This window comes from Parasteatoda tepidariorum, chromosome 9, assembly GCF_043381705.1.
Source record: "Parasteatoda tepidariorum isolate YZ-2023 chromosome 9, CAS_Ptep_4.0, whole genome shotgun sequence".
In the NCBI taxonomy this organism is placed as follows: domain Eukaryota; kingdom Metazoa; phylum Arthropoda; class Arachnida; order Araneae; family Theridiidae; genus Parasteatoda; species Parasteatoda tepidariorum.
This window is the reverse complement of record NC_092212.1, coordinates 16,472,702-16,487,719: the sequence shown is the minus strand read 5'-3', so window position 1 is coordinate 16,487,719 and position 15,018 is coordinate 16,472,702. Positions and strand designations below refer to the sequence as shown.

The window sequence follows — 15,018 nt, the reverse complement described above, 5'->3', positions numbered from 1 at the left end:
TAAAAAATCCTTTTTAAAATAATGATCAAGACCCAAATGTAAAACAGTATAATTGAAGATAAAATCTCAACTGGCTTCAGAACATATGAAGAGGGAACTAAAAGTCAACATGTTTCGAGCGTTCTAATATAATCGCCCATTCTCAAGACATGTCAGGCTGGAATAACTTGTGACTTTTATTATTGGACGCTCAAAACATGTCTATTTTTATTATCATTTATTATTTTTTTTTAATCAATGAAGTTTTTATATTTTCGATTCAGTTTCTTGGGATTATCCACCTAGTTACACAGCATATTAAATTATTTCACTCGATATTAAAAAATTTTTTACATAAGTTATAGGCACAGGTTCTTAGATTGAAAAAAATAATAATTCACTACTTCGTAAAAAAATCAATGCAGTAAAATTTTTTTGTTGTTTCTTTTGTTGCAAGCCTTAACATTTTAATTTAAGGACATAAAAAAAATCCGTTTACAATTTTTTATTCAATAAAATGTTTTATTCAAATTTCTTTACTGAATTGCTAATCGGTTTTTAGACGACTAAAAAAGAAACATCGTATTTTATAGCTTAAAAAAATAAAAGGATTGGCAAACGATTATTAGCTAAAAAAAATATGAGTGAAATTTTATGCTACGCGCGCGAAGTCAAGTTCCTCGCAAGTTTATCACATTTTACTATTAATCGCCCCATTTAATTATTTCTTTATTGTCGCCAAATAATTTTTTTAAAAATAATTAATTTTAATTTTTCTCAGCTTCTAATAAATAAAAACAGTTGAAACTTTAGATTTTACAATTGAAAAATATGTAGATTAATATGGTATAAAAAAATTCTTACCTTATAATTCAAAATGTTTTCATCCTCAATTTAGTTAAATAATAAAAAATAATTAACAATTATTAAAAATTATTTTTTTCATGAAATTATCTTTGGGTTATTTTTCTTTGAATTGCTTTATTAGTTTTAAAAATATGACTAAAAGCATAAAAAGTAAAATTAACATTAAGGGGTACGAACTTTGTATCGCTCTCCTGATCAAATTATGGGGACCATATATTTTGAAGGTTAAGAATCCAAATATGTAAAAAAAAATATATGTTTATTCAGAGAAAGTACGTTTTTGTGTCTGATTTCATAACTTAATTAATATGTAGCACTAATTAATTAGCATATTTGAGGTCACCCACAGGAACCATTAAGATTAACACTTAGTTTGTGAATCATTAGAAAGTTAGTTGATCATTAGAACGAAAGTTATTCAGGGTGATATATATTTTTTTTTTGCTGACTGTACATGGATGATAGTTGTTCTCTAGATGCCATTAAAGGAATAGTTGGGGATACTTCAATCTCATGATCTGTTGCGCCAACTACAATCGCCAAGTTGCCAAATAGATTTTACACTTGAAAGTATTTTTTAAAAAACGTGTAGATGTTTTCCCTGGGGTGGTTACGAGTTATACCTTTCGAGTTAGTCCCTTTCTGTGTGTTTTTTTTAGTTTTGCGAGTCACTGCCCGGAAGTTTCCAAGACTTGCCGATTATTCTGCCACAGATCACGATACGAAAAATCACGCCGTATGGTTGACTATAGCCACCAGCTCTGGCGTCATAAAGAATCTCCCGAAGAGGCAGCATACCGAGCATTTGTTACATTTAAAATTGTTTATTTATAAATATTGTCAGGCTGGAATAGCCTGGTTGGCAGAGCGCTGGACTCATGTTTGTAAGAACGGGAGTTTGAATCAAGTTGGCCAGACTCTGTGTAGTAAATAGTGACTGATGCATGTTAAATCTGTCGGGTCACTAAGTCCTCTTATTTCCTATAACAAATCCATACCTCTGAGGGTACTGAATTGGATATTGATCGTTCTCTAGTTCAGGTCAAAATTACGATCTGTGGATGACTGAATGGATGTATGAATAGGTCAGCCCTATAAACGGGTGTGACAGAAATCAAATTGTTGGCCATAAATTGTACCACTGGGAAACAAGAACAATCGCACTCTCTCTGCCCGCACTCTTAATGGCTGACCGCAACATAAATATTGTCTTTTTTTGTAGTATGAATATATATTTATACAATATTGTTTAAAATTGAAATGTTTTTTGAAAAAGTATTTACAAGTTAGTGTATTTTTATAATAAAATTTTGATTGTAATGTAGTGGTTATGTATGAAAATTAGAATATTTTGAAATAAAATATTTCCAAAAAAAATTACTTAATTTTATTTAAATGTTTTGTGTAGTGATTATAAAATCTGCTAGTTTTTTACTATATATATTAATTCTGTTTTGAGAAAAATGGTTCATAATATTTATATGTGAGATTTAATTTTAATAAAATAATATTTGGTTGAATTTAAACTTCTTTGATTTAAAATAGATTACATTTTTTCCTAAATTATTTTTAAGTTAATTTTAACTAAATTCAAAGCTCATCGTAAAATAAGCCTTTGTTTAATAAGTGTTTAGCACTAGATCAATATACGTTTTAAGATTAAGTTGTTTTATGTTTAAGGACTAGTGTTGTTGGAAGGTATCTCGTCTGTATTATACTCGTATATTAATTATAGTTAACTTTCGAATGTGAAACATGAATTTTTCTTTTTTGTTTTAAAAACAACTTCAGTAATAACAAATGCATGGAAATATTTAAAATTAATTTAGAAAACTATGTTGCAATTTTTGTTAAAAATAATTATTAAAACTGCTACCTTCTACGCTTTTTACAACTGACTTGAAAACTGTTATTTCATTCATCACGGTATTTTTTGTTATATTATAAATTAAATCTTGGTTGATAGTGTCTTTAACTGCAATTTAAATAGACATAAATGTAAAGGCAACCAATGTCTCCAATTTAAATTATATAATTTTTTTAAGTAAATATGAATTTTAAAAATTAGAGTAATTTAATTTACAATTTAAATAAAATAATTAAGAAAGCTGCTTGATGATTAATATGATAATTGCTGATTATATATATATATATATATAGACAAACCTATAATAACAAATTTTAGGAAATTTATTTGTAAGATTAAAAATTCATAATAATGTTATTTACAAATTTTGATGAACTGTGACTTGCAAAATATAAATATTAATAACTTGAATTTTGCTATTTAATTGTGTAAGAGTTCTAAAAACATATACAACACTTTAAAAAAAATAATGAATGTTTTTCTTACTTGTTTTAAGGCAAACTTGTGATTTGTTTTCTTTTGTACTAAAATATTAAGTCATGGAAAAGTAAGTTTTCTTCCCCAAATAATTTTTTTTTTTTTCATATTAACCTATGTTAATTTATTAGTTTACTTTCGTTACAGATTTAAACTGTAAAAATTTGAAGACTATTATTAACAATCAACTGCAGACATTTTTTACAATTTTAATGTAATTATTTAATGCAATTTATATTGTTAAGCAATGGAATGCAAAAAATGTTAACAGTTTACATACTGATGCAATTTTTCATATCATGTAGTCTGCCAGTCGACTTTTATTCCTAAAATCATCTTTCTAAACTTGTGAAGAAAATATTTCTACTCTAGTATTAAAAATAGCAATAAAATTTTCTTGAGAGAAAGTAATAAAAGAAAATATGTTAAATGTATTTTTTCTTTCATTATTTGTTTTATTAATTATCTTTAATCATGATTTATATATAAATCTTTCAAGTTTGTTGAACTGTCAGTGTTCACGTATAGTAAAAAGAAATTTTCAATAAGTTTGCTAATAATTTAAATGTATTCTCTTTGTGCAAAATAGTTTCTCAAACTTTATTTTTTCATGATTTGAGTTGAGAGTTAATTATGACTTTTTGTTTTTCTTCCCCTCTCATGTTTGTAAACGAATTAAAAGAAAGATGAAAAAATTAGTAACCCAAGTTTAAATCTTCATTTACAAAAAAATGGATGAACCTGGAAAACAGTGTCTAAATGGCCTTTGAGAGTGTGGGAGAATTTTTTTACATTCATATAAAGTTATTTCCATTAATATCTCTGGTTTAAAGAAAGCTTTCCATTCATATTAAAATTATAAAAATGTTGTTTCTCTCTTTACAAATCAGGTAGTTGTTTCAGTTACAATCTTAAATTAAATTTATATTGATTATATAAAAATTGATTTATAAAATTATTATATAAGAATTGATTAACCTACAACCATAGTAAGATAAAATATAAAGTATATATATCTCGGCACAAAATGCAAAAGTATCTGCAAGCTCATAATTTTTTTTTTTAATAACAGAATATTATTGCAATACAAAAACGTTTAACTATTTATTCCTAAAGAAAAAAAAAATATATATATATATGTGGACATTAACAATAAGAACATTACCATAAATAGTTATACATAAAAAAATAAAATTAAAGAACTGTATCCCTATTAAGTATCCATAAAAGAAAGGGCACACAATACTGATCTGCAGTTCTGTGAAAATAATTTTCGTTTATTTTAAATGCAAAAAGTTTTTCCAAGAAATATGAATCTAACATTACAAATATTTCGTACTATAAAAAGCATCATATCTGCATAAAACTCGACGAGTAATCAAATGTTAGTTCATACTAACAAGGTTTAACCAAATTGTTATAAAAGTTCTTTATAAATTTTAATTCACAAGCGATATAAGACACTTTAAAAAAAATTGCCTATTCTTTTATGATTTCGTAGAATTTATTGATAGATTTGTCTAGATCAATGGCTTTTACATTTTTTTGGAAATATGTATTAAATGAGTGATTTGTGGCTTAAACAATCCAGTTTAAAACCAGGCTGACATATTGACTCTCATCTAGGACAGATAGTATGAAATTCCATAATTTTTGTTTAACTTAAATCCTTTGCTTTTGAATTTTCTTACATTTTTGACAGTTAAGTGAATACAATAAAATTATTTTCTTTATTAAAAAAACTGGTTTATTATTTTTTGTACACTCTCTTATATTAATTATTGACCTAAGTGATGGGTGTATCTATTTGTCACAGTACTTTTGTTTGTCGATTTAATAGTTAGTGAGCCTCAAAATTTTATTTTATAAAATTAGAGGTCCACAATCAAAAAGGTTGGTAACTGATGTCAAGGTTAAATTTCAAACACAAAAGAATTAATCATTTCTAATAAAATATTTTATTTCTTTTTTTCAAACTAATAAACGTATATTTAAACACAAACTATAAGATTCCAACATAAAGATAATATATTATATTTCAGCTATTTTGCTGTACAATTCATTCAGGCGTCATCAAAAAATGAACCTAAAAAAGTAAAATAAGAGTCAATAAAAATTAATAAAAAATTAACAAATCATGCACTTAATTTACAAATTAAAGAAATAGGAAAGAACAAGAGGGATTAAATAATAATAAAGAAAAAAATACAAGAAGTTATGAACAATTTAATCTATCAACCATGCATTTGGTTATTAGAATTCAAAATACTATTACACTGCCTTAAAAAAATTTTTATTAGAAAGGAGGGATGCAATTACGGCCTTATAAAGCATAATTCTAATCAAGTAGGCATCTTCTGTGACAAAAATACAAAACAAAACCAAAAAATAACTTAAGAATTTAATGAGTGAAAATAAAATATAAAGAATTAAAAAACAAGGAATTATAAAACACACATCATGCATCAATCTAAAAATTGAATAAATTATTACCTAAACTTTATATTGATCAGTTTTCTTGATAATGATGAAAAAAAGATAAATCAGCACCAACGAATTAGTATGATTTTTAATATTGGCTTTTCATTTTTTTGTTTTGTTTTTAAATTGCAGATAACAAAGATAATACAGAGTGACAAGAAATAATTTGGACACAAAATAATATAAGTAATATAACACGAAATAATATAATAACAAGAAATAATATCTGGAGCAAACTTTCAAATAACATTAAAACTACTGCTTTTAACAGATTTAAAAATGCTTAAAGTGACCTTTCTATAACTTGTTTGTGAATTATCTTCTCTTACAAACAAATAATGAAATAACATAAACTAAAACTTAATCAAGAGAAATAGATTCAAGGAAAAAGTATTTTCTTTTTGACAATTATTGTAACCATGATAACATTGACAATTTGTTAAATAACAATACTTTGTTACAATGCTTTTAAAAAATTAACAGTGCTTATAGTTCAAAAGAAATTTTACTTTAAGGAGTTTGAGAAGTTTATATCAATTTTATGTTAATATATCAAAATATGAAAAACTTCTTACTTCAAAATTACAGAACATATTTTCACTAATTTTTTTTTAGCTCATTTAAAATTTTTGATAATTTAAGACAAGGACCTTTTAAAATGTCAATTTTAAATTGACATTTTAAATTTAGGATGAATCCAAATTTTGATTAACATAAACATTTCACACCTGCTAATAGCTTTTTCTCTTCTTTTATCTAATTTTCTAGACAAGCAACGGAAGCTGATAAAGTTTATCTTATTGTAACAATTTGAAATAATTTGCTAATTATTTATATGCAACAAACAAAAAGTTTTAAAATGGAGAAGAAAAAAAAAAAAAAAAACATTTTCATCATGAAGTATTAAAAGAAAGTGTATTCATTAACTTTCTAAATCTAATATCGATTTCCATGATTAATTAGTAACTGTAAAATTAAATTTTAAAATTTTATGTGATCAATGTTATTATTTACATATTTTCTTCCTAGTTCAATGATAATTCTTAATTCCTTTTATTTCAGAAGTTCAAAACATGAATCCACTTCATAATTCGCATAATTTAAATTAGAGTATTATTGACTTTTTAAGAAGATGTAGCATAGTATAAGATCACTTAAATAGTAAAAAACTATTAAAATTTGTAAGTTAACAATGAGATTTTTGTTTATAAGAAATAGATTACTACATTATAACAATTAACTAATTGAACAATTTGCTCAAAATAAATTTTCTGCAATTTGTGTCAAAAGAAGTGTAAGCAATATTCAATAATTTATTAAGCTATGCAAAATTAAATAGTTTTTATTTTCTATTTAAAAAAAAATAAAGTTAAAAATGTAAAAGAAATCACACAAGATTTTTTGCTACTTTTTTTTAACCTCTTAAAGCAAATTTTTTTATTTGGAAAAACAGGTAAGAATAATCAAGATTCTTTTGGTTGGCAGAAATTGATTATAAAGTTATAGTGTAAGTTATTTTTTGAAATTTCAGTTGCAGGGGGTGAGTAGGAAGCAGGGGGTGGGGCAAAAGTCATAAATAAATTACTGAAAAAGTTTAAAAAATTGGATTACAAGTTTATTTTGAATTTCAAAATATTAAAATCAAATTAAACAAACTCAAGAGATCATCGCTGAAACTTTCTGATCGATTGGCATTCAATCGTCAGAGTCACTCATTATCGGATAACTTTTTCAAAACAAGTTACAAAAACATTTAGTAAAAATTCATTTATGGTTGACTGTTTACTTTATGATATTTAACGCAATAAAAATGGAAATATTAGCTTTTTCTCACCAAACAACTGCTTTATAACAAAGAACAAACAAACTCATAGCTAATCATAAAAATTTATAACATGGTTTACACAAAAATATGCTGCACAGTGGTGTCATCTATGATAAATAAGTTTAATTATAATCTAGCCAAGCCATTTTTACTAGAACGGATCTCAGACAGGTATTAGAAATAAAATAATGCGAAACTGCCATGTGAGACACGGGTATTTGCAAATTTGCCGGTAACTTTCGCTCATGTTAGACACAGGCAAATACATTAAGGGGTTAACGAAAGTAATAACAATAAATATATAAAACTTATCTTTAGAAAGGAGAAGAAAAAGCAATGAAAAACAGTTTTATTACATAGAAATATACAGAGTGTAATATTTACATTTTGTTACACAAGTTATAAAGAATGTTTATAAATTCAGCAATAACACAACTTCATAGTAGTAACGTAACTAGAACAAACTATAAATTTGTAGAAATCCACATAAGGTGGGATGCCTCTAAATTTGTTATTTACTTTTATATAATCACTCTCAACAGCTAACTTATAACATGTACAAGTATCACTGGAATGTATTGTGTGATTTTTATTGAATTATAAAAAGGTATAATTTGTTACGATGATTTTTTTGACATGTTTCCTTCAAAGAAATAATAATGGTCAAAGGCTGTCCTCAGAGTTTTTTTTTTAGATAAATGATCAAACAACTAAACAAAGTTTAGAGCAAACTAATGAAACAAATTGTAAAAAAAAAAGAAAGAAAAATATGCAATTTTCAACTTCAGAGTATTTTTAAGGATTTTTATAAATCTATAAAAATAGAAAATTTAAATATAGTTAACATTTATATTTAACAAAAGAAATATTGTCAATATAGAATAAAATGTAGGACACGATCAGAAAAAAGAAGATAAAATGTAGGTTAAAATCGAAAATTAAAATGATATACAAGCCATTTATTTTAGTATGATAATTTGGAAAACAATGTCAATCTCTTACATCATAAATTAGTAAAAAACTAATTAAAAGTTTTATAAAACAAAATTTCGTGCAAAATATATTAAGATTTTTTTAATTCATTAGAAAAAGTTAAAGTTAACAGAGCAAAAAACTTTAAGATAATATCCTTTAACTTTAAAAATCACTAAGTTACTTCTTTTATTGTTCTGGAATTTACCTATTGTTTAATTAAAACTCTACTTTTACACATCAAATCAAACTTTTTAGTGAATATTTGAAATTTATGCAATCAGAACTTGAAAATTTAAGTTTTATTAAGTTAAATCAGTCAGCTGAAAGACTATACAAGTTAAAAAAAATTTCTCCTGTTTTGCCCTATTGCAAAGAATGTGAAGTAAATATTAAGATAATATAGCCAGCCCAATAAATAATTTATAGACTTCTGACACTTTTGTTAAACTAAACATCTATTTTAGAATGTTTTAAAGACATCTTCATATATGCTTGTTGAATAAAAATCATTCTAAATACAAAGAATAAAATTTTCATTAAAATGCTAAAAAGTTTAAACATTCTTAAGTAATAAAAGACAAGGCACAACTATAGATTAGGGGGACAGGAAAGTAATGTCATTTTGGCTCATTAAATATTTGTTAGTCTTAAAAACCGATAAATTTTTTCGATACATTTTGTTTATTTTTCGATCTGGCATTGAAAGAATGTTCCTAACGAGAGTGAATAACATTACTGATTAAAAATAAAATCTTGATAACACAAGTATCAAATACAACAAAACAACATTACTTTCCGGTCCCCATAATACAATGCCTTGGGCAGACTATAAAGAAAATTTATAATCTAGAAATAAGCAGCTTCTGTGAAATATTATAGAATTTACTTTTTAAAAATTATCTATAAAAGAGCTCAATGAACTTCGTTAATAGTACATAAACTTTGCATAAGTCAAAATTTCTAAAAATATTAAGTAAATGTTAGATTTCAGCTCTATTTAGGATTGCCATAAATAAGCTCCAGAAACTAGTGATTATGTAACAGTGTAAAATTTGTACATACAAAAAATAGTCTTTTTGTTGATAAAACACTGCAAATCTACAATTACTAGTAGAAACATTATGTCTCTGTAGTTTTTAAAAAGCTCATTTGTAACTGACGATATGAGACTAACAACCATCAGTATCACAGACAAAATATGAAATTTGATAAATAACATGCAAAATGTTTTTATGTATTCTGAAAATGTAGCAAATATTGATCAAATTAATAATTATTCAAATTACAATGTTAGACAAGAAAAGTAAATAAAGCTAAACAAAGAAGGGCTTGTAATTGCATTGTAATCCATCAGGGTCTGATTTTTCTTGAATTCAGTTTATTATCAATTTGAAGTGTCAATAAAATTAACCTGAATGAATGAAGATCATAGTTTAATCAAGTTAAATTTCTTAAATATTTATACTTTTGTACAAAATCGGAGAATCAGATTTGATTTATAGGATTTACTTTAGTACAAAAAAAGTAGTTAGATATTTTCTTTTCATTCATATTTAAAAAATTTATGAAAAATTGATTTTGTAAATAAACGAAATTTGAATGATAAATTCTCTTAGATCTAAATAACTGCATGATGGCAAATTTGAAAAATTATGATTTGCAAGTGAAGTGGAAGATTTTACCTTTAACGTAGAAAAAGACAAGGATGTTTCATGCTGTATTTCATTCTCATAATTTATTAAAATTATAAATTATATTATTTTTTAAAGTTATTTTGACCTAAATTAACACAAAACAATGAAAAAAAGTAGGAAATATATGTTTAAAAAAAATTCTGCGTCCAAGGGTTAAAGGAGATCACACAAGTTAGTGTAGGAAAAAATTTCCAATAAAATCAAATCTATATTTTAAAAATTGCCATTATACCTGGCAAAACAAATTTTATTAAACTAGTAAAGCAATATCAGTTTAATAGAAATTTCCAAAAGTTATGTAAGTGGTAGATGTAAGGGAGAGATTAACAAATAATAATTTATGAAAAGTGCTGCAATACTAATGAAAATTAATGACTGGAAAAATATAGCCAATCCAATGAATTTGTTATCAAGTAAGCATTTCATTTTACACCTTAGAACAATAAAAAAATCAATGTAAAATCTATATCAACATCATAACAACAGTAATTAAATATTTCATACTTTAAAATTACAGTAGAGCACTTTATTTATGAAAATATTTCTTCGTCCGCAATTATAATATTTTCTCCTCATAAATATTAAATATAAATACATTATTTTACAGTTTTTGCTTTGTAGAGAAAATAATGTGACATTGAAAATCTAAGGAGTAACTTTTCAGGGAGTAAATAGTCAAACCAAATTTTTTAGAAATGAAAACAACATTAGCCAAGTTTGTTGAATAGGAAGATAACAAAAGATTGGATATTTTAATTAAAATTAGCAGACACTTTTATGTAAAGAAATATTCTGTTCAGTTTCAGTGTCTTGAAATCGATAAATAATTTATATCACAAGAGTCATATATGTATATTTATAGATTTTATTTCTTAAAGTTTTTTTTATTAAATATAGTAGGTACAAAATATGAGTAAAAAGAAAGATCGAATGTTTATTCCTCCAGATTTTCTAAATAATCTAAATTTATTTGTCATATTTATCATAACAATTGTACCCCCTGCCAAAAAACTAAAGTAGCCAATTGAAGACTAAAAATAAGAAAAAATATTAATCTTTTGAAACCCTATCCATAAAATTAATTGGTTTTAAGTTATTTTGACAAACTAATGACTAGACATCAGATAATATCAGGGGTCTGTCTAGGTTTTCCTGAGAGGTACCTATTTTGTGAAAACTCAGACATAATTTGTGAAAAATTAAATATTCTATTTAAAAATCAATACAAAAATATGGATTTATCATTTCTTGAGGGATACAAAAATAAAATTTTAAGAAAAAGTATTTTGAGAAAAAGTTAAATTTGTGAAACTACCATTTTTCCTAAAGTTGAATTTGTGAAACTACCGCTAAACGGTAGTAAATTCGGCCTGGACAGACCCCTGAATATGCAATTGCATATTTTAGCACTTTTTGCTGTTGGTGCATATAAATGCATAAAAAGGAATATTTTCCTTTTTAAATGCATATTGGCAGCATTTTATGGTTTATTCCCCCTAAGATCACTATTCCTTTTATGCTAGCATAAGGATAGGACGCTTTCCATTTTGTTTTGTCGTTCTTATTACCTAAAAGGGTCAACTTGTTTCAGCCTGTCTGGGGCTGATTGGAATCACATGAAAAAGATAGAGAAATGCGGTGTGTGTCGAAAGGGGGGGGGGGGTCAAAATATCAAGGTATTCATCATACTGCCATTTTAGGCTTCTTTTTAAAAATTAGAAATATGCAGATTCTGGTAAGAAATATTTTGATTTTGTTCCTGTTAACAAAAACCCTGTTTCAGCTGTGTTTTGCTGGGAAATTTAATAGTATTTAAATAACTTTCAGTTTCGATTTTAAATGAATATTTCAAGTTTTATGTGCATATAATCCACTGCCTACCGATGAAAAATTTAGAATTTTTTTTCAATAATATATACATTATTTTTAATAATATATAATATTAATGAAAGGATTAAAAAAAAAGTTTTAAATCTTTCAATTTTTATCAATTTTAAAAACTTATATCCAGAAATTTTTTTTCCCAAATAAAATTAGAAGTACACAAAATCAAGCTCATAAACTTGAGTTAAGTAAAAAATAAATGAGCAAAGATAAAAAAATCAAAAATTAAGATCTGCAGTTAAATAGAAATAGATTTAAAAAAAAAAAAAAAAAAAAAAAAAGAGTTTTTAAAACTTAGTTAACACATGAAAACTATCTTATTTTTCATTCATATATAATACGAGTAATAATACTTTTACACAGAAATGGTTTATTAAACTACTATTTAGAAAAGTTTTTCTTTAACTGTTTAATTTCATTTAAATGAATGAATTCTTATCTACAGGGATGAGATTAGCCAAAAGGCAAAAAAGCTGAATTTCCACGAAAGTAAATTTTACGTAGCGCAACCCTTTAATAATAAATTCCAGACAGTTAAAGGTAATAAATAATGTGTTGGCATAGAATTGTGTACTAATCTATTATTATATAAATGATTACATTGATACTTAACATTTAGTGAAATTAAAAATTACCAATTGAAAAAATAAAGCTGGAAATTATATTTTTCCTCAGTTCACATAAGAGACAATTATTACTTGAAAAACTACTTTGTTTAGCAAATTAAAACTACTGAGAATATACATTAATATTTCATTTCTTTTAATAAATACTGTTATGTGATTTTTAGCAAATATATCAGTAATATTACTTTTTTCAATTATATTGGAAAACAAAACTTTAACAATGAACCGAATCATTATGTTCATATTACAATCTAATCTAACTAGAGCCCTTTGAAACATATCGATAACAGTGAAGTAAAAATATATAGTAACTCCTTAACATACAAATATCGCTATTTAAGTTTGAAAAATTACATGACAATCAGCAACTGTTTAGATAATTGTTTTTTATTTGATATGAATTTTGCATTTCATAGCATAAATAACAGCAATTATAAATAAAATTTTTATGATGAGCTGATTAACTCTTTTTCCAAAAAAAATTTTTTTTTTAATTAAATCCTTTTTAAGTGATTGCTTTTGTTTGCTATATCTTTTATGTTTGCTATATTTAGTCGTTAGTCCATCTTCAAACATTTTGTGATAAATCCTATTTTTTCTTCTTTGCAAGCACAGAATGTAAGTTTTGAATATATTCCCTTCCAGTTTCTCTGATGTTGTAACACTTGCATATATTAATAATCGTCGTTAGAAAAATAGTCACCTTTATAGTAACTAATTAAAAAAAGAAAATTCTTACAAGAATCGCGATAGTTGATCATAAAACTGCATGAATATGAATAACAAGTATGGATTTTGAAATCACATGAATATGAAACTAGATATAGGATTTTGAAAATGAGAAAATACAAACTGGGATATAGAATTGTTAAAACACGTAAATACAAATCACGATTCATAATTTTTACATTGCATAAATAAGAATTGTGATGCATAATTTTTAGAATGCGCGAATACGAATCCCAATGCCTTATTTTAAAATCACGTATAAATACGAAAATCAATGTTTGATATTATAAACCGCATAAGCAAATCAAGACATTGAATTTTAAACTTGTGGGAATACGAATCGCTACATAGGTTTTTAAAAAGGCGCAAATTCGAATCACAATATCGGATTTTTAAATCTCGTAAATAAGAATCGCAATGTACAATATTCAAATCGCGAGAATAAGAATCGCAACACGCAAATATGAAAAGCTATGTTTGATATTAAAATCGTGTGAATAAGAATCGAGATATTAGCAGATTCCAAGCTTGGGACCACTAAAAGGCTTGTCAGAAGCAGCGTCGTTTGAACTACAAAAATCGGATCTATCTGGAGGGCGGGTAAAAAATTCGGAAAATCTTATCTGCTGCGAGTAAAAGGGGAGAAAATAGCTAAAATATGTAAAAATGAGAAAGGATTAGTAGCTATGTAGTTTGAATTTTTTGTTTCTCTTTGAAAATCGGTGAATTTTCTGAAAAAGCGGAATACTTATAAAAAAAGTGAAATTTTTAGAAAAATCTGAATTTTTGGTTTAAAAAAAAAATGCTGAAATTCAAGAGATAAAAGTGAAAAAAGCGGAAATCCGCTAAAAAGCAGAAAAATCTCATCCCTGTATCTAATAAATAAAACATAAGATTACATACCTAGAAGAATAAAAAACTTATTTGATAATAAAATACAAAAACTAAGTGGCCTTTCTTTCGTGTAGTATTTTGAACTGAAGACGAGAAACCAGTGTAGCATTGGGAGCTGTACGATATTTTAATATGATAAATGAGATTTTTTTTAACGATTGTTTTTATTATTAAATAATAACTTAAAAAGAATGCTGCATTAAAGAAACTGTTAGATATCTGCATACTCAAAGCATGATTTCTCTATAAACTCACAATTTTTGATAACATTAAAACAACTAAAATACAAATAAATAATTGCACTTCATATATTATATTAATACTGACAGCATATCAGGAAAAATATTAATTTTCATACTCAGTATTATATGTAACTAAATAGTTTTTTGTTTCTGCACAACAGCTCTACATATCATTTCATTCAATTTACATATAAAAAAGGACAAATATTTAATGTTAAATTATAAATTAATCTAATTTTTACAAAATAATACATATTTACAAAACAATTTAATTTTGCAGCATTTTTAACAAAAGCAGTTTCAATACTAATCAATTCAATACAATTTAAAACCATCTGGTTAAATTCTGCTAATATGAAGCAAGCATATTTTACTGCGGCCAGAAAATGTCAGACAACATCACAATAGGTGATCGAGATGATCTTAGTAAAGATAACAGAATAACAGTGCATTTATTTTATTTTATAATGTTTAAATA

General features: G+C 25.2%; 1 protein-coding gene across 2 annotated transcripts in view; it reads right to left on the bottom strand.

Annotated features, from left to right (window-relative positions):
- Positions 1-5,129: 5,129 nt before the first annotated feature.
- Positions 5,130-15,018, bottom strand: part of LOC107457301 (TGF-beta-activated kinase 1 and MAP3K7-binding protein 2) — a 47,503-nt gene continuing 37,614 nt past the window's right edge. For both annotated transcript variants that reach the window (XM_016075440.3, XM_071185607.1), the window contains exon 8: positions 5,130-5,276. In XM_016075440.3, the coding sequence (XP_015930926.1) occupies positions 5,254-5,276 (23 nt within the window). In that variant the 3' untranslated portion in view covers positions 5,130-5,253. The remainder of the gene's footprint in view (positions 5,277-15,018) is intronic.